The sequence below is a fragment of the Micropterus salmoides genome, unplaced genomic scaffold (genome assembly GCF_014851395.1).
Source record: "Micropterus salmoides isolate LMB-PRFRI ecotype aquatic unplaced genomic scaffold, ASM1485139v1 Ms_hic_scaffold_1, whole genome shotgun sequence".
Lineage (NCBI taxonomy): Eukaryota > Metazoa > Chordata > Actinopteri > Centrarchiformes > Centrarchidae > Micropterus > Micropterus salmoides.
Window position 1 is genome coordinate 19880550 of NW_024040040.1, and position 24455 is coordinate 19905004.

Below are 24455 nucleotides of genomic sequence, written 5' to 3' on the forward strand. Positions count from 1 at the left end.
ATTATTATAAAATACGACTCGTTGTATAACAGGCTACAGAGGAACGCAGATCAGCTGCAGACATTTGTGTAGTATCATATTATGTAGGCTAGTTCATTTTTGGATGTTAATTTTAAAAAGACAAAATCAATAAATTAAAATAAAACCAAAATGTAATTGGTGTTATATGATAAGCATCAAACTATCCAAGATTCTTCAGTTATAATCATAGACTGTATTAAAGAAATGCAGGTTATGTTTGTTTAAGTAACACAGGTCATGTAAGGTTAGAGGTGGGCGGGTTCTGGTTCTGCAAATTAGATGGATGGAGTCAGAGGCAGTGGGACAGGAATTTGCCTCTAAAATAAAAGCACGCTGTTTTCGCGACAATAAAGAATCTCGGTTTTAAAAGTCACCGGAGAGCTTAAGTTGTGGTATACACACCATACGCATTTAATACATTTTAATAAAAGTATCTTAAAATCTTATTCTAAAATATTACAATGTGAATATACTTTATTATAACATTATTGTATTAATTTTGAAGAGTGCAAAATCTCATTTAATCCTTTTTTAATGTACTCTATTTTCCTGTTTTATTGTGTGTTCTGACGCATTTCTATAAAGCACTTGCTTCTTTATTTAAAAAGGAGGAAGGAGGGGGGAAAAAAAGGATCTATATAAATTGTGTAATAAATGTTGTTTATTAGTTTCTTTTCATCAAATTATTTACAGTTACAGTTGTGTTCTAGGTGTGTTATTCATTCATTAAAAGATATTCAGTTGCATTATAATGAGTTGGATGATGGTTTAAAAGGTGATATTGGTATTAAAATATGGACTTCACCAGGCGAGGATGAAAATATCATGTTTTCCTTTATTGCATCTCTGTTTACTCTTTTAACATAAAAATAGGTTCATTTACAGTTGATTCATATTCCTTAGCTTCTGACTTATCAAAGGAGACCAGAATTATGCATCTAGGCCTAAGGAGTTATTACTGATTTATTTTGGGTATGTTATTTTAGGCGTTCTTCCTGGAATAGGTGTTAGTTTTCCAGTGGTTAAGAGCTTATTTATTTCCTTGTTTCACAGTGAAGATCTGAGGGGTCGCAACATAATGATAATATTCTGCCACAAAAAATTATACTAAAAATAAAAAATAAAAATATTCAGATTAAACAATCTCAGAAGTATTCTTTAAATGCTTTAAATGATCACAGCTAATAAAAATCTTTGACAAGGGGTCGTGAGTTTTTCTGGTTTATAAACCAAGAAGGTTGGGATCCAATAAATATGTAAACAAGTCAACATATAAATAAATGGCACTAGAAAGGAAAGTACCTCTTCAATGTTGAACTAAAAAGTCATGTTGAAATCACGTTTTTCGAGTGTCGATGATTTTTTTATTTTGAAAGTCTTGACAGGCGGAAGTCCTTTAGACTCAGATTGACTTGAGTCGTCTCCGGCGCATGCAATATGTCGAACGTTACAGGGAAAGGAGATGTTTTGCGTTTCTTCATCAACGGGAAAAAGGTACGTTTTGCATTCAGCTAAGTCTTTGCTTTACCGTTTGTCGTATTGTAGCTAGTTTTAGCAGTTAGCTGGTAGTTTTATTTTGCTAACGTCCGTAGTTTTCAGACTTTTCAACAGCGTTAGGTTACTTGTAACTAGAAGTTATCTTTTCCACATACGACGGTGTCAAGGGTTATGGAAATTTAAAATAGTCAATGAAATTACACAAAAACTAGTCAAAATAGTGTCAAGTAAGGAACTGGTGTTCTTGACGGAAATGTATTAGGAAATAAGAGCACCACGACGGTCCACTCATCATACAGAACAGATCTTATCAGTTTCTAGGTTAAAGGCGAGACTCTAAAGTGTCAAGATATCCTTCAGTGTAACTCTTTTTATATACAGTCTATGGTGTAACTGTCCGGATTAAAATTCATTATAAAATGAAGAAATTCGTCCTAAAAATATAGATGAAAACCCATGAACTTGAATATTATCTCTACAAACTTTTGTGCTTCATGAATGTCATTCAGTATAACAAAAATAAAAGGACAATTTAAAGCATATCGCATGATGGTAATCATGTGACAGTGTGTGATATCAAAAAGAAGACCCATTGAAGACCCTCTGTCTATCTCTGAAGTGAGTAAATCTCTGGTTATTTCACTTTTTTACCCTCCTGTAAGGTTTGTAGCAAAAATGCTTGTTCTTCAGTACAACACAGAAAACATACATGTTATCATTTTATAAAAAGCTATATTAAAAATGAAAAGTGTGGACAATCTTTATAGGTTAAGGTCATTACTTAATAAGAGGCCAAGGAACTGCATGTTAAATTTGTGCATGTATGAAATCTGTCCTTCAGTAACATGGTTTTGTCCTTCAGCACAACAAAAAAGTGTTATGTTATAACACAATGTCACCCGTTATGCTGAATGACAGTAGTTTTGTTATCCCCTCTTTTAACTAGTTTGCAATATTTTATCAGGCAATTCATATTTACCTGTTGTATGAATACTGAATATTATCATATTAAACACTTTAATGGCATTTTAAGGTATTTCAAGGCACATTATCTTTATACTGTAGATACCAATGTCTGATAAGGAGAAAGCTGCACTGACAGAAAAAAACAACAATGCAGATCCGGTAGCTAGGTATGAAAGACTAGCCAGAAGAAAAGCAAGGGATTGTTTTGATGGTTTCATGCTACATGTCAGAACCAAAATAGGATATAAAACTGGGTGGATAACAACGTCATTGCGCTATTACACTGTAGTTAAGATTTTATTGCACTGCAGTTAAGGTATAGCTGATCAGTTATATTAGTTAATTACACACCTTTAATTGTGGATTAAAATGGATTATGAATTGTATTGGTTAATAGCTGTTTCACATTTAGGGCAGCCAATATGGAGAGTTCATCTAGCTTGCACATTTTTAACATATTATCTATTTTATAAGTTTTATTACTTTAAAAAAAAAAATAAAAAAAATTGCCGCTACTAATAATAGTTAATTGAATCAGCATTGTTATAGCCATTCGTGTCATTCACGGTAACAAAATATTGTCATACAGTATTACAGTAACACCAATATTTTAGATTAAAATACAATAACTGTGTTTAATTGACTCAGAGTGATGAAAACAAATTTCATAAGATGGAGTGAAAGATTTTAACTGATTTTTGCATTTTTTTTAGTGTAAGAAAAAAAAATTGAGTTGTATTCATGATGCATCAAATATGTCGTATTCAAAATGAAATAGGCCTACAACAAGGTCCTCACTTCTTTGTCGGTAGATATATTTCTGCCATTCTAAGCATGGACATAAAATCTTGTGATTATGAAAAATGGACATAATTTAATTTTTTAAAAATGCATTTAGTGTTATACTGAATGACATTTTACCAGGGTATATTCAAATCAATCAAAAAAAAAGAATAATTAGCTTTATTATTATTCTTGTATATAACTAATATAAGGTCATAGGTGACACTACAAAGAACATTTCTCTTTTAGGGAAAAATTTCCCTTTTGGGGTTTTATTTTTTTGCTGCTTTGAAAATCTTTCACGTCTTTGATCCCAAAATAATGACTCACCACTTGTGTTAACAATTGAAATTACAGTATGTAATACCCAGTATGTGCAGTAAAAACTGTATTATTATACTACAATGTATGATTATATTTGATAATAAATGAAATATCTTTGGGTTTTGAACTATTAGTCAGACAAAACAAGACATTTGAAGGTGACATTCTAGGCCCTGGGAAACAATGATGAGCATTTTGCACAATTTTGTGACATTTTACAGCCTAAACAAATAGTTGATTAATCGAGAAAGTAATCTGTAGATACAGTACTGGAGTAGACTTACTTGGTTACTTTACACCACTGAATAATATTAAAAAATATATATTTTAATACATTTTCTCTTTTCTCTTTCTGTCAAAACAGGTAACAGAGAACCATGCAGACCCTGAAACCATGCTGCTGTCCTTCCTCAGAGAGAAGCGTATCCTTCAGATCAGCTTCAAATCAACCTTCACAAATATGCTTTTATGATTGAATTTTTTGTTGATGTGAGCGCCACCTACAGGTTTCAATACCTGAGGCTGGTTATTTCCTTGATTGTGACTTCAGTGAGATTAACTGGAACAAAGTATGGCTGCGGCGGTGGAGGCTGTGGGGCGTGCACTGTCATGGTCTCGCGCTACCAACCTGCCACCAAAACCATCATGTATCCTTTATGATAAACCGCACGACCTTGCCTGATTGACCAAGACACAATTAGAGTTAAGTTGTGACCTCATACCAATTCATTTAAATATTATAGCACTGACTGAAAATCACAACCATGTAGTTTATCTGGTATTTCAGAACTGTACACCACGTTATTATGTCACAAATTGATTATATTAATTGGAGCAGAGACTAGCACTGAGTCCCAATTCCATACTATTTACTTGTATAGATAACACCACTGGCTCCCAGCCTGTGGATCAGGACCCCTCAAAGGTTTGAACGATAAATTTTAGGGCTTGCAAGATTAGGATCAAGTTGAGGAAAGCAAACATAGTTCTGGTGCAAAACACCTGTGAATCACTGGTCAGTTTTACTTTACTTACTTTTTCTTAAAGTATAAACAATCACTCTGTTGAAATTTCAAAAAATGTATTTATTATTCCAACAATACAGACACAGTTGGCATGAAATGTTTTTTCAGGTCCAACACAGCATCGAACGAAACATAACATAAAAGATAATTACACAACTTAAGAACAAGAATAGGTGTGCATTAAAAAGTATGTTCAAATGATCTATAAAGAAATGTCACATATAGCAGAGTAAAAGATACCGTACTGTTTGGTACATGCAGAAAATGTGGATGGATGTGTCAATTAATGCAATATGACATATATATATATATACATACCAGGAGATGCCTGGGAAGCTTTATGTAACCCTGTGACTCGATTCACCTGAGACTGTCAACATTTCCCCCAGCACCAGCTGCTAGCTTAATAGCAGACCAATCTCTGTGTGGACGAACAGCTAATTTTAAATTTAAATGTCAGAGGCATTATTTAACCTCATCACGTCAGGGAGCAGATTGGCGAAAAAATCTTCCAAGCTTCTCACCAAGGTCAGTATTTATTACAACTGGGTGCAACACAGACCGGAAAATGTATTCGTTCAGCCATGAACATGGTTGGTTAAATTCCAAAATACCAAATGCCATTTGATTTACTAAATTAGATTTTTTGAAAACAAGAGGGAGGTTGAATGTGAGGTGGTTATCTGCCAAAGTGGTTTGGAAATCCACAGCTAAGAGTTAAGGAAGAGCTGATGGTAATTTCCCTTCCTGGCACCAAACCAGTACAACGCATTTCACTCCTTCACTCTGCTGTAGCAGAGGAGGAGCTAATCGATCACAAACACACACATCCAAATGTAAAACAAATGGTGGACAGAGCCTACAATACAGAGGACAACTTTCTGCATTCTGACTTTAAAGTGTATGATTACTGTAGATCTGAATGATCTGTAGACAGATTATGTATGCTCAAAACATCACACATTATTTGCTATTATTAGGAGAATGATAATAATAAGGACTTACAATAGTGAGAAACATTCTTCAGACTGTTGTTTGATTTATGGAATAAAAGCTATTGTTTTTTTTTATGTATTATAAATTAACATAAGAATATTATTCTCAGTGGTTCTGACAGCATTAGGATTAACATTAGCAGAGTAGTAGTGACAGTACTAGTAGTAAAGTAAATGTGGTAGTAATATAATGTCCGGGTCCACAGGTAGTAGTCAAACCTGTTGTCTCAAAACCTGAAGTAGAAAAAATAATTTTTTAACAAATAATTTTTCAGTCCCTTTTCCTGCACAAAATAAATATCTTCATAAAAATGAAGTGTTAATTTGTTCATGATTCAAATGAACTACATCAAACATTATTGAACATTTATCGAACATTTGTTATATTGTTATTGAGGAAAATAATGTGATAATTAAAGTAAATGTAATGTTAAATTATGACTCCACACCACAAGTTATAGTGAGCAATTTAACTGCTATCTACTTGTGAGCAACTCAAGAGTGGCTTCACAAATAGTTTAATTTTAATAGGTGAAAGTATTCAGTATTTCACAAGAAAAAAAGCTAAAGTGAGAATAGTGTTAGAAAAGGGGTCAGAAACCACTGCAGCAGCAGTAGTAGTGGTATTAAGTTGTAGCAGTAACACCAGTAGCATTGCTAGTAACAATAAAAGTAGCAGTAGTAATGGTACTTGTATTAATAGTAGTTTTAATAGTAGCATTATTAGTAGTTCTAGCAGTTGTAGTACGATGCACTGAAGTACACTGACATGTTTTCTGTCAGCTCCATCAGCACAGTTTCCCTTCACCATACCATCAGCCATTACTCAGCCAACGCGTGCCTCCTGCCGCTCTGCCAGCTTCACGGAGCTGCTGTCACCACGGTGGAGGGCATTGGCAGCACCAAGACCAGGATCCACCCTGTCCAGGTCAGTGCTGGGACGCCTTACTTATTTCAGCATTATGTGCTGAGGGAGTTGGTAAATTTATATAGATCCAATTATTATTTATCCTCCCTATATTTTTATGTCTCTCTGTGTAAAGAATGTTGAACAGTGACGTTAGACTAGCCAGCTAAATTTATTGATGTCTATGCAATCAAGTTCCTTCACCTCTCAGAAGTTTCTCATCCATTTCATGTGAGTGCTCTGAATTCTTCACTTGTGTTCCTGGGTATATGTTTACATAGTTTGCCATTATATCCCAGAATTATGCATATAATTGAACGCACAGATCCAAAGAAGAAATGTATGATTTAAAAGTCATCTCATGGGAGCCTGAACTGTGGACGTTGTGTTTGTAGGAGAGAATAGCGAAGGCTCATGGCTCCCAGTGTGGCTTCTGCACTCCAGGGATGGTGATGTCCATGTACGCTCTGCTGAGGAACAACCCTCAGCCCACCATGGAGGACATCACACAGGCTCTGGCTGGTTTGTTTGCTCGTTTTTTTTTCTGAAATCTATTATAATTTAATTTAATGTTCAATGTAATAACCAGGAAAAATAGATATGTACCATCACAGATGTGAAGAAACAAACAAAGAGTGTGCACTCTTTGTGTTTACGCAGCATTGCCTTGTTGTGGTTATTATCTTTGTATCCATATGCATGGGAACATACCAATGATTTTTATTATCAAACAAGAATACAATCTCACAAACCTGATATGCACCCAGTCTGTCCTCATTGTGAATCCATGCTTTTCAGGTAATCTGTGTCGTTGTACTGGATATCGACCCATTGTTGACGGCTGCAGGACCTTCTGTCAGGTACAAAGCTCAGCTCTAAAACCAATACAGGTTGCGTAATCTTAATCTGTTCGTAGGACTGGTTATTGCCACAATGCAAGTTTCACATCTGATAGCAAAAACAGTAAACAGTAGTTAGTAGAGCAGAAAGGCTTCAACAGTGCTGAATCCTTTTGATCTGATGATTAAAAACATGAATTCACATGATGGGAAAATGTGTAATAAATGTGTAATTGCTGCACTCAATGTGACATTAAGTAAATTAATCTCATCAGGAAGCCAACTGCTGCCAAGACAATGGAGCTGGGAAATGTTGCCTCAATGTAGAGGAAAATACTGACGAACCAGGGCATGTGAGTTCAAATGTTTATCTTTTTTCCCACTTTTTCTTTGCTTGCCTGTTTTCTCCTTTTTTCTAATCTGTACTATAATCTTTTGTCATTTTTATTTATTTGTTTATTTTAATTTTATTTTCTCCTTCCCTTTTTAGTTTTGATCCTTTTCCATTCACTTCTGTGTTTTTCTATCTTCCTCTTACTGCACCTCTCATTATGTGCTCCAGGAAAAGCCACAGCTTTTTGACAAGGAAGAGTTTCTGCCCCTGGACCCAACACAGGAGCTGATCTTTCCTCCTGAACTGATTGTAAGGCATCAGATGTTGTTTCACACAACAAGCAGTTCCCTTTGGACATACTTGGCACACAGTATTAACTCACAGCAGGTCATTTGAGTTCTTGTGTATCAGCTGGCTCACTGCCAAAGCTCTCTTTTTGCTGTTAGTAGTGATATTTTTCACGACTTATTGTTCAAAGTGAATTATGTAAAATATCTTTTATTAACCACATGTAGCATAAACACCTCAAGTCTAAAGTGGATGAGTTATTGCGGTTACAAAGTACTTTTAATAGTAATTACAATATAAAAACAGCACTTTCATCACAGTTGATGGCAGAAACAGCGAAACCACAAACACTCACCTTTCACGGGGAGAGGATGAGCTGGGTGTCTCCTGCCTCCCTGGATGAGCTGGTCCAGCTGAAGACTAGTAACCCTAAAGCCCCGCTGGTCATGGGAAACACCAACATAGGTCAGTAGTAAAACCATTCTTTCACTGAGCGAGAAATGTGTGTGTGTGTGTGTGTGTGTGTGTGTGTGTGTGTGTGTGTGTGTGTATATATATATATATATATATATATATATATACACTCACCTAAAGGATTATTAGGAACACCTGTTCAATTTCTCATTAATGCAATTATCTAATCAACCAATCACATGGCAGTTGCTTCAATGCATTTAGGGGTGTGGTCCTGGTCAAGACAATCTCCTGAACTCCAAACTGAATGTCAGAATGGGAAAGAAAGGTGATTTAAGCAATTTTGAGCGTGGCATGGTTGTTGGTGCCAGACGGGCCGGTCTGAGTATTTCGCAATCTGCTCAGTTACTGGGATTTTCATGCACAACCATTTCTAGGGTTTACAAAGAATGGTGTGAAAAGGGAAAAACATCCAGTATGCGGCAGTCCTGTGGGCGAAATTTGCCTTGTTGATGCTAGAGGTCAGAGGAGAATGGGCCGACTAATTCAAGCTGATAGAAGAGCAACTTTGACTGAAATAACCACTCGTTACAACTGAGGTATGCAGCAAAGCATTTGTGAAGCCACGACACGCACAACCTTGAGGCGGATGGGCTACAACAGCAGAAGACCCCACCGGGTACCACTCATCTCCACTACAAATAGGAAAAAGAGGCTACAATTTGCAAGAGCTCACCAAAATTGGACAGTTGAAGGCTGGAAAAATGTTGCCTGGTCTGATGAGTCTCGATTTCTGTTGAGACATTCAGATGGTAGAGTCAGAATTTGGCGTAAACAGAATGAGAACATGGATCCATCATGCCTTGTTACCACTGTGCAGGCTGGTGGTGGTGGTGTAATGGTGTGGGGGATGTTTTCTTGGCACACTTTAGGCCCCTTAGTGCCAATTGGGCATCGTTTAAATGCCACGGCCTACCTGAGCATTGTTTCTGACCATGTCCATCCCTTTATGGCCACCATGTACCCATCCTCTGATGGCTACTTCCAGCAGGATAATGCACCATGTCACAAAGCTCCAATCATTTCAAATTGGTTTCTTGAACATGACAATGAGTTCACTGTACTAAAATGGCCCCCACAGTCACCAGATCTCAACCCAATAGAGCATCTTTGGGATGTGGTGGAACGGGAGCTTCGTGCCCTGGATGTGCATCCCAAAAATCTCCATCAACTGCAAGATGCTATCCTATCAATATGGGCCAACATTTCTAAAGAATGCTTTCAGCACCTTGTTGAATCAGTGCCACGTAGAATTAAGGCAGTTCTGAAGGCGAAAGGGGGTCAAACACAGTATTAGTATGGTGTTCCTAATAATCCTTTAGGTGAGTGTGTATATATATAAATATATGAGGGAGAGAGAGAGAGGGGTAATTTACAAAGTGGCGGTTGTGAAAAGAGGTGTTCTTAATAAGGCAAGGATTTGTTTTGTAGTTGTTTAATTGTACTGGATATGGCTAAATTCAGATATAAACCTGATATAGTTAATTAAAAACTAGAACAACAAAAATTAATTATGGATCTTTTTAAAGATTTGCACGGACTTTTATATTAGAAAACAACAAGTCAAACGAGTCAAAGCTCAGCCTTGCCTTAATAGTGAGACCCGTGCCCTTAGACAGGAATGCAGGAAGGCAGAGAGGAACTGGAAATAGAATAAACTACAAGTGTCCTACGAAATATTGAGAAACTGCCTAACATCTTACCAACGCCTGGTCAAAGTCTAAAAGCAAAGTATTTCTCTGATATCATTGCTAGAAATGCACACAGCCCTAAGACCTTGTTCAGTGTAATAAACACTGCACTAAACCATGCTACTGCACTCCCTAATGCTACCTCTGAAATTACAGAGAAGTTCTTGAGGTTTTTTATTGATAAGGTTGACGTCATTAGATCTGGTATCTCACCATGCCCTAAATTGTTTTGAGCCTGTGGCCTTGTCTGAATTGATCGATATAGCCTCACTCATGAAGCCTACTTTTGCTCCTACGGACACTGTCCCCTCGTGTCTTTTTAAAAGAGGTTTTAGATGTTGTTGCTCCTAGCCTTTTGTCTATAATAAATAGCTCTCTTATAAATGGAATTTTTCCATCCACTTTTAAACTTGCTGTGGTTCAGCCTCTTTTTAAAAAACCCAATCTTGACCCTATGGATTTTAATAATTTTAGGCCCATTTCTAAATGATCTTTTATGTCTAAAATTTTGGAGAAGGTCATTCTTTCTCGACTCTCCTCATTTTTAGCTGAAAACAATGTTCTGGATAACTTTCAATCAGGTTTCAGGATACATCACAGTACAGAAACGGCACTGCTTAAAGTATTAAATGAGTTGTTGCTGTTTGGTGATTCTGGAAATTGTGCTATTTTACTCTTGCTTGACTTCAGTGCGGCTTTTGACACCGTTGATCATGACATCCTCCTGGATCACCTCCAGCAAGGGGTTGGTATCCAGGGTGTCACGCTACAGTGGTTTCACTCTTATTTGAAAGATAGAACTTTTTCTGTTAACATTGGTAACATTTCCTCTTCTTCAGAAGCAATTAAATGTGGAGTACCTCAAGGTTCAATCTTGGGGCCAATGTTATTTTCTTTGTATATGCTCCCTTTGGGCTCCATTCTCCCTAAACATAAAATATTATACCACTGCTATGCTGATGATACATAGCTGTACTTACCTCTGAAGGTGATTCAAAGTCCTTACAGTCCATTTCCAACTGTCTAAATGGTATTAAGCGTTGGATGGCAATCACCTTTCTCCAACTAAATGAAAACAAGACAGAAGTAATATTATTTGGTTCCCCTAACTCAGTTGAGGAATTATCAATAAATGTGGGACCCCTGTCCATTAATGTACAACCCTTTGCTAGGAACTTAGGGGTTATCTTTGATTCAGCATTAAAATTTGACAAACATATAAACTCTGTTGTTAAAGGTAGATTTTTTCATTTAAGGACCATAGCGAAACTTAAATCCATTCTCTCTGTAAAGGACCTAGAAACTGTCTTGCATGCTCTTATATCATCTCGAATTGATTTTCTGCAATTCCTTGTACTTGGCATCTGTCACTAATCTTTATAACGCTTGCTAGATTGTTAACTGGTACAAGGAAGAGGGACCATATTTCCCCAATATTGGCTACTCTTGACTGGTTACCAGTCAAATATAGAGTCGATTTTAAGGTGCTGTTAATTGTTTTTAAGGTATTACATGGACTGGCCCCATCTTATATTTCAGAACTCCTTATGTTTCATCACTCCTCCAGACCCCTCAGATTATCAAACCAATCCCTCTTAGCCATCCTACAGTCTCGTATGAAAACAAAGGGTGACCGTGCCTTTTCAGTGGTGGCCCCGAGACTGTGGAATAATTTACCCCTGATTATTAGATCATCCCCCACTATCCACACTTTTAAGTCTCGACTTAAAATACATTTTTATTCTTTGGCGTTTGAGTCTGTTTAGGGGCACCTGCGCTTGTGTCTTTATTTATCTATTTTGTATCTAAAAGTTTTTCTGTCTTATTGCTGTATGTTATTAATTGTTTAGACTGTTTTAATTTATCTGGTTTTATTTTTTATATCTTTTTCTGTATAACTTGTCAGCACTTTGGTTAACTCTGGTTGTTTTTAAATGTGCTTTATAAATAAACTTGACTTGACTTGACTATTGTCATATTCAGATTCAGACCAGTTGAACTGCTTTGTGTTGAAGGTCCAGATATAAAGTTCAAAGGCGTTCTGCATCCACTGATAATATCTCCAACCAGAGTAAAGGAGCTGTTTGAGGTCACTCAGACACAACAGGGTGGGTAACCTCTCTTTGTAGTTTCCGTATTGAGGTCCCGGAGGTTCATGAAACTCATCAACATAAACATAAGAAAAGAAACTCAGGACAGCACCAAGCTTGCAGATTTGTTGGTAACATACTGGCTTCTCTTCAGGTGTCTGGGTGGGAGCGGGCTGCAGTCTGTCCGAGTTCGATCTCTTTTGGAGAAGCTGGTTCCTCAGTTTCCAGAAGAGAAGACCGAACTGTTCAGAGCCCTGATCCAACAGCTGGGGAACCTGGGAAGCCAGCAGATCCGTAACGTTGCTGTAAGTAAACTCCAACTTTACTAATATGTTTTCAGTCCGAAATGTTGACATAAGTCATTTCTTTCTCATCTTTAATTTATGAACTTCTTGCCTTCCTTCATCCATCTTTTCCTTTCTTTACTTTCTTCCTTCTCCCCTCCTGTAGTTGGAAAAGGGCTCTGGAGAACAAATGAAGTTTCCGTATTATTTAGATTTAATCATAAAATCATGTGAATTTATATATATGAATAATTAAATGCATGTGTTTATTTTTTCTTTTGCATATTTAGTCTCTTGGTGGCAACGTCATGAGCGCATACCCAAACTCAGATCTGAACCCCGTTTTGGCCGCCGGGAACTGCAAAGTGAGCGTAATTTTGAACGGTAAGTTAAGAGTTTAGGAACCATGTGAGAGATTTTGTCAAAGAATCTATGCTGTTGAGACTGTAGAAAAATGTAGATTCATGTCACGCACTTTTAGTTTTCTTCACCCCTGATCAATGTTGGTAACGCACTACAAAAGTAATGCGTTAGAGGACTCGGATTAATTTTGTTTAAATGTAACACATTCGCTAAGGGATTTTCATTTCTGATGATGCAAAAGTACTAAAAGAAAATTCAGTAAGTTACACTGTAATGTAACAAGTTACATTTAAAAGTAACTTTACCCAACACTGCTCCTGATTAACAAGCAGTTCTGTCTGAATCCAACAGGAGGAAGACGAGAGGTTCCTCTAAATCAGGATTTCTTTGTGAGCTTTGGAAAAACCATCCTGAAGCCAGAGGAGATTGTTGTTTCTGTCTTCATTCCCTTCTCCAGAAAGGTACAAACATTTCAGATAATATTAATGAACAAATTACCCTTAGATTTGTTCTGTAGTTTCTTGTTCTTCACTATTTCTGAGTCTCAAATGAAAATGTAAGGCTTTGAAAAGCTTTCAAATGGTGTTCTTAAAGTTTTATATTGGCTTTTTTATCACCTAATGCAGGTATACTATAGGTCAACAATAGGATAAAAAAAAAGAAAAAAAGAAGATCTGTCAGATGAATGAAAAAAGTGTGAAATTAAGGCAACTAAAATAAGTCACAAGTCATAGGTTTCATCAAAAGACATGAATTTGTCCGGTTGTGTTGGTTTAATACCTTTTGTTACATTATTGACAGTGTGAGTTGCTCTTCTTCTTATTTTTGTTCCAAACAAAGAACAGCTAATAAAATGGTAAAATATTTATGTATGGAAGAACTTCATAGATTACTACATGAGTTTCTGTCCTGCAGGGGGAGTTTATTCGAGCTTTCCGTCAGGCTCCGAGGAAGGAGAGCTCCTTTGCCACAGTGACTACCGGGATGAGGGTGTTTTTCTCAGAGGGATCCCGAATGGTTCAGGATGTCGATGTGTACTACGGAGGATTGGGGCCAACCACTGTTAGCGCCGCCAAAACCTGCGCAGCTATTGTCACAAGGTCAGTCATGTTCATCACACTCTTTGGGGTAATTTAGTCTAATTTATATTTTAGTTTTCCTTTATTTTTTTATCAGAAGTGAATTACCAGTATTTTCTTATGTTTCCTACTTTCCTCTATTTCCTTTTCTTCCCCCTTCCTGTCCTTCCTTTCTTCCTATTCAGCTCCTCTCTTCTCTACTAATCAGCTACTTCTGGTTGCACTCTAACTTTTAGTAAATTGAAACCAGAAAGCATCTTCAGTTTCAGTATAGGATAAAATAAAAGAATTAGACATGACCCAAGAGCCACTAAAAAACTCTTGTGTTTCCTTCAGGCCCTGGGACAATGAGACCCTCAGCCGGGCCTATGACATCCTCCTGGATGAGTTGGTCCTCCCTCCTTCAGCTCCTGGAGGCAAGGTGGAGTTTCGTCGCTCTTTGACTCTCAGCTTCCTCTTCAAATTTAACTTGGAGATCCTGCTGAAGCTCAGAGAAATGGTAGGACAGGACACTGATAAAAAACCACTACAGTTTCAAATGTAATTTTTTACCTGACATAACGCACTCCAACATGGTATGAGATACTTATACAAGAAAGTTTCTGTTTACAGAATGTGATTACAGATGAGTTTCCTGAGAAGATGCAGATTCAGCCTTTACCCAGAGAGATCCAGCCCAGCGTGCAGGAGTTCCAGGTCAGAAGATATCCCCCATTCAAAGCATTTTCATAGTTTGATAAAACACTACACAGTTAAGAACGTTCCTGAAGAATGTTCCTTTCGTCGACCCACAACAGTAAATTAACCTGACTGCTTCTTCTTCTTATTCAGGATGTGTCAAAGAGGCAGAGCGACCAGGACCCAGTGGGGCGTCCCATCATGCATCGCTCTGCCATCAGCCATGCCACAGGCGAGGCCGTGTACTGTGACGACATCCCCAGAACCAACGGGGAGCTCTTCCTGGCTCTGGTCACCAGCTCCCGAGCACATGCTAAAATCACGTAAGGACAAAGTGAACAATTTGTGGAGTTTTGCAGCCACTGATCTCTGACACACCTTCTACTGTAAATCTACACTTCTTGTTTTAAACATGTCTTTGGTCCAACAGAGGGCTGGACATGAGCGAGGCTCTGCAGCTTCCAGGTGTCGTCGATGTCATCACGGCCAAAGATATTCCTGGGAAGAAAGTCCGTACAATGTTTGGTTATCCTGAGGAGCTGCTTGCTGAGAGCGAGGTAGAGTGCGAGTGTGTGCACACCGCTTTATGTCTTGGTTTTCATGGTTTGTGTGTGTGTGTGTGTGTTTGTGTACACATATGTATATTCTTTATGGATTGTATATAATCCACAACAGCTCTGAACTGGCTTATTTAAACACAGATAGACTTCCGAAAATATACATTTTTTAATGTGTAATGCAAACAGTGTCAGAATATTGATTCACTGATTACAGTTCTCTAAGCCATAAAATACCTGGGAAGTATTTAACTTTTTAGGATTGGAACAATGTAAATGTTATGTGGTAATATGCGAAAATATGTGCAAATATAAAATGTTACTAGAAATATACAGTATATGAATACCATAATCATTATTATCATGAATTATCTAGGAATAGCTCTTGTATTTTTTACACCACCAACATTTTTCAGTATATTGTAAATATATTTTTCCCTATATTCTGCCGGACAGTATTACAGGATGTGCAGTGCAAGTCACTGTGTGTCAATATTTTACATTTCAGTAAATAGAAACTATGTTTCTGTTGCTGTTTATTCCAAGTTCTTGAATGTCAAGGCCTTAAATATGCTCTTGTCACTAGTGTAAGCTGGAACCTCAAAACAAGCTGCTATGATCAACTTGTTTTGTATCTGCAGTATAATTGTCTGCCTCCCGGTTTGTCTGCAGGTATCATGCGTTGGCCAGATCATATGTGCGGTGGTCGCTGATACAAGGGCGCATGCCAAACGAGGAGTGGCAGGTGTGAAGATCAGCTATGAAGACCTGCCTGACCCGATTTTTACCACAGAGGTCTGTGGACTCCAGCTCAGCTCTTAATGTCATCAAAGAAATCCAACTCAAGAAGACACAATTCTTGCTGCTGTACCACATCAGATCTTGTTTGTGTATCATTTTGTTCATATTACCTTCTTTTTTGCTGTGTTTAGTATCTTTGGATACTTGCACCCTTGAAAGTTTGAACCTGTAGACAGCAGTGCAGAATTAGCTTTCTACAGTCTTACTCTTAGGTGTGAGTTGGATCACAGCTCCTCTTTGTTGGTTGTTTCTCCCTGCGACAGGAAGCCATTGAGAAGTCGTCTTTCTTTGAGCCTCGGAGGGTGATTGAGAGAGGCAACGTGGCTGATGCCTTTAAGACTGTTGATCACCTTTATGAAGGTAAAAGTCTGTTTCTCTTCTTGTAGAAGAACATGCATGTGCTGAAACATGTTGGTGTTTTTTGTAAAATACAAGAATCGTACTTTTATTATTCATTTTGTATTCAGTTTTATATAAAAGACTTGGCTAGACTTTTGCCTCAAGCTTGTCTTCCTAACATACAGTGCACTGCTGCTCCTTTTGTACTGCAACTCATCCCGTGTAAAACAGAACTAGAATTTGGATTAGTCCATTTCTCCAGTGTTCTCACTGTGTTTGTAATTGTTTCCTCAGGAGGGATTCGAATGGGTGGCCAGGAGCATTTCTACATGGAGACTCAGAGCATGCTGGTTGTTCCTGTTGGTGAGGAGATGGAATTCAACGTTTATGTCTCCACTCAGTGGCCAACATCAACTCAGGTACTCAGAAATTTTGATCAAAGTCATTATGTAGGCCTTGCAAATTTTCTGTCAGTTAATTTATGAAAAGTGTGTTAAAAGTGAACAGTTCTTTAATAAAGAGAGAGCGGTACTTACTAGTTCATACTGTATAAATGTGTTATGGTTTAGACTGATAGTGATGGTGAACGAGAAATGAGAGGGAAGGTGGATTGTTGTTGTTTGTTTTGTCTCATTTTCCTGACTACAGGGTGCAATAGCGGAGACGTTGGACATCCCATCCAACAGGGTCACCTGTCACGTCAAAAGGATGGGCGGAGCTTTCGGTGGGAAGGTCACAAAAACCTCGATACTGGCTAGTATTACATCTGTGGCTGCGTGGAAGTAAGTCACAGTGGACTGAATTTGCCTAATGACTCAAAAACAACAAACAGGACCAGAAAATCTTTTTCGGACTAAAGAACATGTCAGTGAAAAGAGGAAACAATGACAGTTAGAGAAAATGAAATGTTGGGGATCAAAAAAAGGCTGGAATAGTCTATTTTTCTTTAATATAATTGTTTTAAATTGTGTACAGGACCAACCATGCAGTCCGCTGTGTACTGGAGCGAGGCGAGGACATGTTGATCACAGGAGGCCGCCACCCTGTCCTGGGAAAATACAAAGTATAACACACTATGCCTTTCATTTCAGCAAGGTTCTCAAGATAAATCTTTAAATCTGACCTTGGGGTCATGAGATTATTAAAGGGATAAAAAGATTATTAAAGGAGTAAAACATGTTTACACACATTTATACACATTGTTGTTACACTTTTCTCTTGTGGTTTTAAAAAATGGATAATTAAAGTTACTTCCAGACCTGTCCTTAACCTCCCACATGTTGAAGTCATGGTGTGGGTCAGGAGAGATTAGGAAATCTTGATAGCTGATTGCTGATTTATTTCAGGTGGGTTTCATGAATGATGGAAGGATCGTGGCTGCAGATATCCAGTACTACATCAATGCTGGCAACACTGTCGATGAATCTCTTTTGGTTGGTAGAAGCTGTTTGTCATTCGACTGTGTGTTTCCTTCAGGTGTCAGAAACAGATAAAGCGGAAAAAAACAGGTAATCATCTATGTTCTTGCAGGTAGTAGAAAAAATTCTCCTTCACATTGACAACGCCTACAACATCCCCAACCTGAAAGGCCGTGCTGCCGCCTGCAGGACCAACCTGCCCTCCAACACGGCCTTCAGGGGGTTCGGTGTGCCGCAGAGCATCATGATCGTGGAGAACATGGTCAACGACGTGGCTGTGGTGCTGGGACGCCCTGCAGACCAGGTCATTATACATTTAATCTTTTTCTTCTTCTAATTGTGTATATTAAAAAGAGAAGAACTTCTCAAAAACTACAGGTGGCAGGCACTGGTCAATATCTTGTTTTTTTACAAAAGACCCCTCCCAGCATATCTGATTCCTATTTTCAAATTCTTCATCAGATTCGGGAGATCAACATGTACAAGGGGCCGTCAGTTACCCACTACAAGTTTGAGTTCAGCCCAGAAAACATGCTGCGCTGCTGGGAGGAATGTAAGGTCAAGTCTGACTATAGCGCCCGGTGCAGAGCTATTGACCAGTTTAACCAACAGAATCGCTGGAAGAAGAGGGGGATGTCCATCATCCCCATCAAATATGGGATCGCTTTTGCAGAGAGCTTCTTAAATCAGGTCTGTGGGATTCACTTTGGTCTGTCTCAACTAGGTGGAATTTTTCTATGTTATGCACTGATAAGGTTTTTGTGTATTTTCCTACTTGTTCTGGCTTATATCAGGATGCATTTTTGTAAGGATTGTAGCACAAATGTAGCTGGGAAATATGTTAAACTTTTCAGACATGGCTACTGTAGCATAATGAAGATGTTAATGTGTTTAATTTATTTGAAAGAAAAAACATTTCCACACTCTTTTAGTGGCTTTTAAAAAAATATTTTTTTGTGATGGTGATTGTGCTTGTTTGTGTGTTAAAGGCTGCAGCTCTGGTTCACATCTATAAAGACGGCTCAGTTCTGGTCACTCATGGCGGGACGGAGATGGGTCAGGGAATCCACACTAAAATGCAACAGGTACTGTGAGAAAGAAGTTAAGTGTCCACAGGTCATCACAGCCTCTTCAATCTACTTTATCTGTAATCATTTGTTACCCACTGTTCCACCTGTTGATTAAGAACATTCAAACATTCACAGACTGCTTTATGTTCCATGAATATGAACATGTCATCTATGTATTGACAGGTTTGAGTCTTGCCTTTTTGTTCACTGCAGAGTAGTGTTGTAGTCAAGACCGCCCAAACCGAGACCAAGTCAAGACCAAGACCAGAGTTTATCGAGACTGAGACAAGACCAAGACTTTTAGGGGCTGAGAGCAGTCGAGACCAAGACCAAGGGAGGGCGAGACCGAGTCAAGACCAAGACCAGTTCCCTGCATTGCATGGCACGCAATAAAATGTGGAACGAGATCATAGGTAGTTCTCAAATTGATCTGAAAGATCCACATTCCCATTAAAACAAACATACGTACAAACACTAAGAGCTGAAATCAACGTAAGCATCGCAGGGAGAGGTTGCAGTCGTTAATTAGGGTTATTGGTTGCATTTGAAGCAATATGTTTTATTTCCAATCAAAGTTAGGATGTTAACAAATCGGACAATGCAAAAGCAATTTATTGATATTCCCAAAGTTATGGTCTTGACTGGTCTTGAAATAAAATCCCGAGTCCTTAATGACCGAGACAAGACCGAGTACAAATGCGGTCGAGACCGAGACAAGACCAAGACCATCAAAAAGTGGTCTTAAGACCGGTCTCGCGTACTACAACACTATTGCAGAGTATACATCTAAAACGTTAAACATGGTGTCTCCCTACCTTCCAAGGAGTCCATGTCATAAAGTGTTAAACTTTGTCCAAATTCATCTAAAGGTTTAAAAAAAAAAAAAAACAGTTTTCATTTAGACATTCCTGCAGGTTGTCTGGATAAAACTCCAAGAGATCTGCCTCTCAGCCATCAGTTTTAATTCCTTATTTTGTTCTGTTTATTAGTAAAATGTCTGACCCTTAAAGGATAAATCAGGTGAGATTCTATATTTTTCTTACTGTCAACAAACTCCATGAAGATCAAACTACAAATGAACTGATGGTACTAACAAGTACTGTGTGTGTATCAAAGCCTGATATATCTTCTTCCTCTGATCCATAGAGCTCCATTGTTTCTACAAACTATGTAAAACATACCAGTGAGCCTCACTGCTGCACTGGGTGACCTGTTCCTTCTTCACCATGAACGCACACCCTAGTTTATTTTGACTCAGTCCCACATACACCACCCTGCTGCTCCTAATACTCTAAAGCACCAAATGGGGATTAATCCGCCGCAGAAAATCGTGCCCAAAGAATGCATATGTGATCTGTTCCCAATAACAAAAATGTAGAATAGTGCCAGTATTATCCTTTCAGCTCAGGGTTTGTGTCCTGTTTGCTGTTAGGTGGCGAGTTGTGAGCTTCATATCCCGCCTTCTAAGATCTACATCAGTGAAACTAGCACCAACACTGTTCCCAACACTTGCCCATCTGCTGCCTCCTTCGGTACTGACGCCAACGGTATGGCAGTCCAGGTAAAGTCCAATTCTGTCATTATTTTTGCAAAACTCTTTATTACTACTGTAGATATGTATCATTTTCATTTTTCTTTCTTTCAGAATGCCTGCCAGACTCTGTATCAGCGACTGGAGCCTATCAGGCAGAAGAACCCTAAAGGATCATGGGAGAGTTGGGTATGATTTGATAAGAAAGAAAACAATTAATTGTCAGTAATTGCTGTGGGTAAATTAGGAATTAACAACATTTTAATGACAGAAATATTTCTTTATTTTGTACTCAGGTCACGGCAGCATTCTTTGAGAAAATCAGTTTATCAGCTACTGGATTCTACAGGTATGACAAATATCAATCCATATTACTACTATTTACTACTATATTTATTTATCAAGTGAAAGTGACCTCTTGCTGTGTGTCCTCAGAGGTCCAGACCTTTACATGGACTGGGACAAGATGGAGGGCCAGCCTTACGCTTACTTTACATTCGGGGCATGTTGCAGTGAGGTGGAGCTGGACTGCCTCACAGGAGACTACAGGGTCAGAACTGAACCATTTCATCTCCACACCTTTCATGTTATCTCTGAACACTGGTCAGACTCATTGTAACAGAGTGCCATTTGAAAAGAACTTTTTTTGTTTGTTGTAGACGGTGAGGACAGACATTGTGGTCGACATCGGTAGAAGTGTGAACCCGTCAGTCGATATTGGCCAGGTGAGTCTAGTCTGTTGTTGACGCTAAAGGCAGAAAAAGAGAAGAATCTGGTAACCATTTAGTTATCATAAGGAAAATGACTGTAATATGTGAGGAAGGTTTCAAGGAAGGACTGTAATTTGATATCAATTATAGAAAAAATGGAGACCATGTTCTGTTAGCACACACAATTAATTTGTCAATTTCAATTGTCTTCTAGTCAGTGCACAGCAGGTCAGCTGAACATGGAAACATTTAAAACTCTTTCTGTTCTGTCTTCTGTCTTTCTATTTAGTTGCACATTAAAGGCAAGCATACAATTAATCCAATATAGCCATCAAGCTTCTAACAACTAAATGAAGATTGAAATGATTTTCAAATGGATGTCACTTGTTTCAGTCAAGATTTTACAGGAATACCTCTGGAAAACAACTGCTTTTTTATTTTCTGGTTCTTTCCTAAAAACTCACATAAATGAGGGTCTACTGTCTCAGAACTTTGTTTATAATTAGTACTGGAAGGTTTGGACTGGAGTTTTAAGGACGATACTGATATCACCTTTTAGGAGTAAAATAATTCAAGAACGATGTATCTGCAGCTAAACAGATCCCCTATTTTATTTTAAATAATTATTATTGTAACCAAGATGCATACTAAGTGGGACATTTTACTATGTAAAAATTCACTTGTCATTGCTCTCTGGTGCGTTAACGTGAGATAAAATAATTGTCGGCGTTAATTAATTAATGCGTTAACGCGATAATAATGCGTTGCCTTGCCCAGCCAAATATATATCTATAGTGAGGTGTAGATAGGTATACTTGCCGATAAATACACTGATACTGAAGCTAATATCGGCCGTGCTCTAACTCTGGTACCAAACATTGTCCATTTCACCTTTTCAGGAAAGTTTCTCAGAAATTATGACACTATGGGACATTACGGGATGGAAGTGTTAACAAAAATTCCTAAAGGAATCTGAGGCTTAGAGTCCCAGAAAAGCGCACATTCCTACATATTTTCTTTGTGGGCTTCTAATTTGTGTTAAAACATTGGCAGAAAGATTGTGGTGCTTTTCCCTTTCTTCCTTTTTGCCTGTTCTTTCCTCTTTCTAACTTTATCTTCTTCCTTTCTTCCCTCGTCGTCCGTGCTCTCAGATAGAAGGAGCGTTCATACAAGGTTTGGGTCTCTTCACTCTGGAGGAGTTGAAGTTTTCCCCCTCTGGGCTCCTGTACACTCGAGGTCCGTCTCAGTATAAGATCCCTGCGGTCTGCGACCTGCCGCTTCACTTCAACGTTTATCTGCTGTCCGACTCCCACAACCCCCACGCCATCTACTCCTCCAAGGTCAAATTATGTTTTTACTTTGTGTCTGTTCATCCCTTTTATTTGAAGTTATCATGTCTCCCTTGATTATCTCTGACCTTTTCAATTATTAAAGGTTCATTGTGCAATTCTGGATACACTGACATTCCTGAATCACTGTGTCAAATGAAGATGAAGTTCATATGCAGCACTGCATGGTATTTGTATGAAGACATTAGGAGCAAAACGCAGAAATACAATCGCTCAAATTCTTTTGAAGGAAGAGCTATAAACCTTTTTTAAAGAACTATAAACAATGTGCTTTTTCAAAATGAAATGTTTGATATGCTTCTCAGACTCTTGTCTACAGTGGTATTCTGTTTTAGTTTTTTTAACATTTTTGGATTCTTGCTGTGTTTACATCACTCTATGTAACAAGTAATATTCGTGATGATTCTTTGGCTCTGCAGGGTATCGGAGAACCCATCCTGTTCCTGGGCTCTTCAGTGTTCTTCGCCATCAAACACGCTGCGGCTGCAGCGCGCTTAGAGTGCGGTTTAATCGGCCCGTTTTCCCTGGACAGCCCTGCGACACCAGAGAAGGCCTGTCTGGCTTGTGCCTCCCCATTCACTCAGAAGGTAAAAATACTGGTGTTCTTACTCAGTAAATGGAGTGGTAAACCTTATACACATGTTTTAATTTACTCACCTGTAGCAGCACCATTTACCATGGATTTTCAGATGTGTCGTTCAAAATATCCTTTTTGTCAAGGTTTGAAATCCTCCAAAAGAGTTTTTCAGCTTTTTATGGCAGGGTGTCCCACTGCACTTAACTTAATGACAGGAGAAAACCTAGGAAGCTTCTGCACAATCTTTCCTCATTGTTTTGTTTGTGGGAGCAAACTAGTCTTGTAAAAACTTTATTGGTATGAGGTAAGCTAAATAAAAGTATGATTTATTGTATTTCCTTATTAATAGAAATGATAGCACAGCAAAAAAAATATTCTCAAGTATTACAAACTGTGTCCATTACAAAGCATTTTAAAATGATGGCCATAAATGTATTAATTTAATGTGTGAATTATTTTCTTTTTCCCTGTTTTATTTTGTTTCAAGATTCCAGCCAGCAAACCAGGATCTTTCAAACCGTGGGCCTTAAACATCTGAAACTGAATCAGTTTTCCTTTATTTGATCAAGCAGAAGCTAGACTGACTAAATCAACTAATAGTTATTTTTACACACACACACACACACACACACACACACACACACACACACACACTCTAATCCTATAAAAAAAATTGTATGTACATTTAACAAGTTGAGTTAATTCATATTGCACATGTATTTTCATTTATAACAGTGTAATGTGAAATAAATGCCTTATAACCACTTAATTTTTAAAAGAATGAATAAATTAAACATGAAATAAACCTAGTGTTTCCTCTAAATTCATTCAGTAGCAGTACACAACCACAGCAAGAACACTACCAGTTATGTAGTGAAAACATGACAGGCTCTCATTGATGGTCTCAGCCATACTACACGGTACATAATTGTTGGTAAACTAACGCACATGTCTCTTTGTGGACCGAGGCTGATCACACGTCGACACACCCCAGGGTCACGGTCCCATCTGGAGATGAGGTCTGCAAGAGCGACAGGATGTGCTGTTAATCAGGCGTTTGACAGGAAGAGGTTAGGAGATGCAAGTAAGGAAAATAGTGCTGCTTGAAAATAATCAGGGAAAGTGATGTTAATATAACGGCACACATTTGGTCACACTGGAAATTTTGGCTAATGCAACAAGTACATGGAGTACTAATGTTTGATATGTTTAATGTTTTTTCCGAATTCTAATGGATGGACTATGTAACATACTGTATAGCAAAGCTTCTGGCAGTTGGATTACAGCTAGTTTAGATAATATTTGTATGTTAGCTCAGTATCTGCACCGCATTCTCTCTTTAGACTATTTGTACTTAGTTATAGAATAAAGACTATCCAACAAATCCAAGGAAGCAACTGGACTGAAGATACTCAAAACACCGTCAAGATTAAATAGCTGGGATTCCCTGCCAGTCAGTCAAACC

General features: G+C 38.1%; 1 protein-coding gene across 1 annotated transcript; it reads left to right on the forward strand.

Moving 5' to 3' along the window:
- Positions 1-1394: 1394 nt before the first annotated feature.
- aox6 (aldehyde oxidase 6) lies at positions 1395-23795 on the forward strand. The gene is made up of 35 exons (XM_038721922.1): positions 1395-1515; positions 3956-4013; positions 4142-4238; positions 6431-6539; positions 6914-7040; positions 7317-7378; positions 7633-7710; positions 7920-8000; positions 8300-8444; positions 12160-12256; positions 12389-12539; positions 12809-12902; positions 13233-13342; positions 13797-13981; positions 14297-14459; positions 14573-14656; positions 14792-14961; positions 15069-15195; positions 15868-15990; positions 16260-16356; positions 16630-16754; positions 16984-17117; positions 17311-17398; positions 17682-17768; positions 17866-18057; positions 18216-18443; positions 18743-18838; positions 20256-20384; positions 20469-20543; positions 20651-20703; positions 20790-20904; positions 21014-21079; positions 22216-22404; positions 22833-23000; positions 23478-23795. Exons 1-35 carry the CDS (start codon positions 1459-1461, stop codon positions 23526-23528), a joined length of 4011 nt encoding a protein of 1336 aa, XP_038577850.1. The 5' UTR covers positions 1395-1458; the 3' UTR covers positions 23529-23795.
- The last annotated feature ends 660 nt before the right edge of the window (positions 23796-24455 follow it).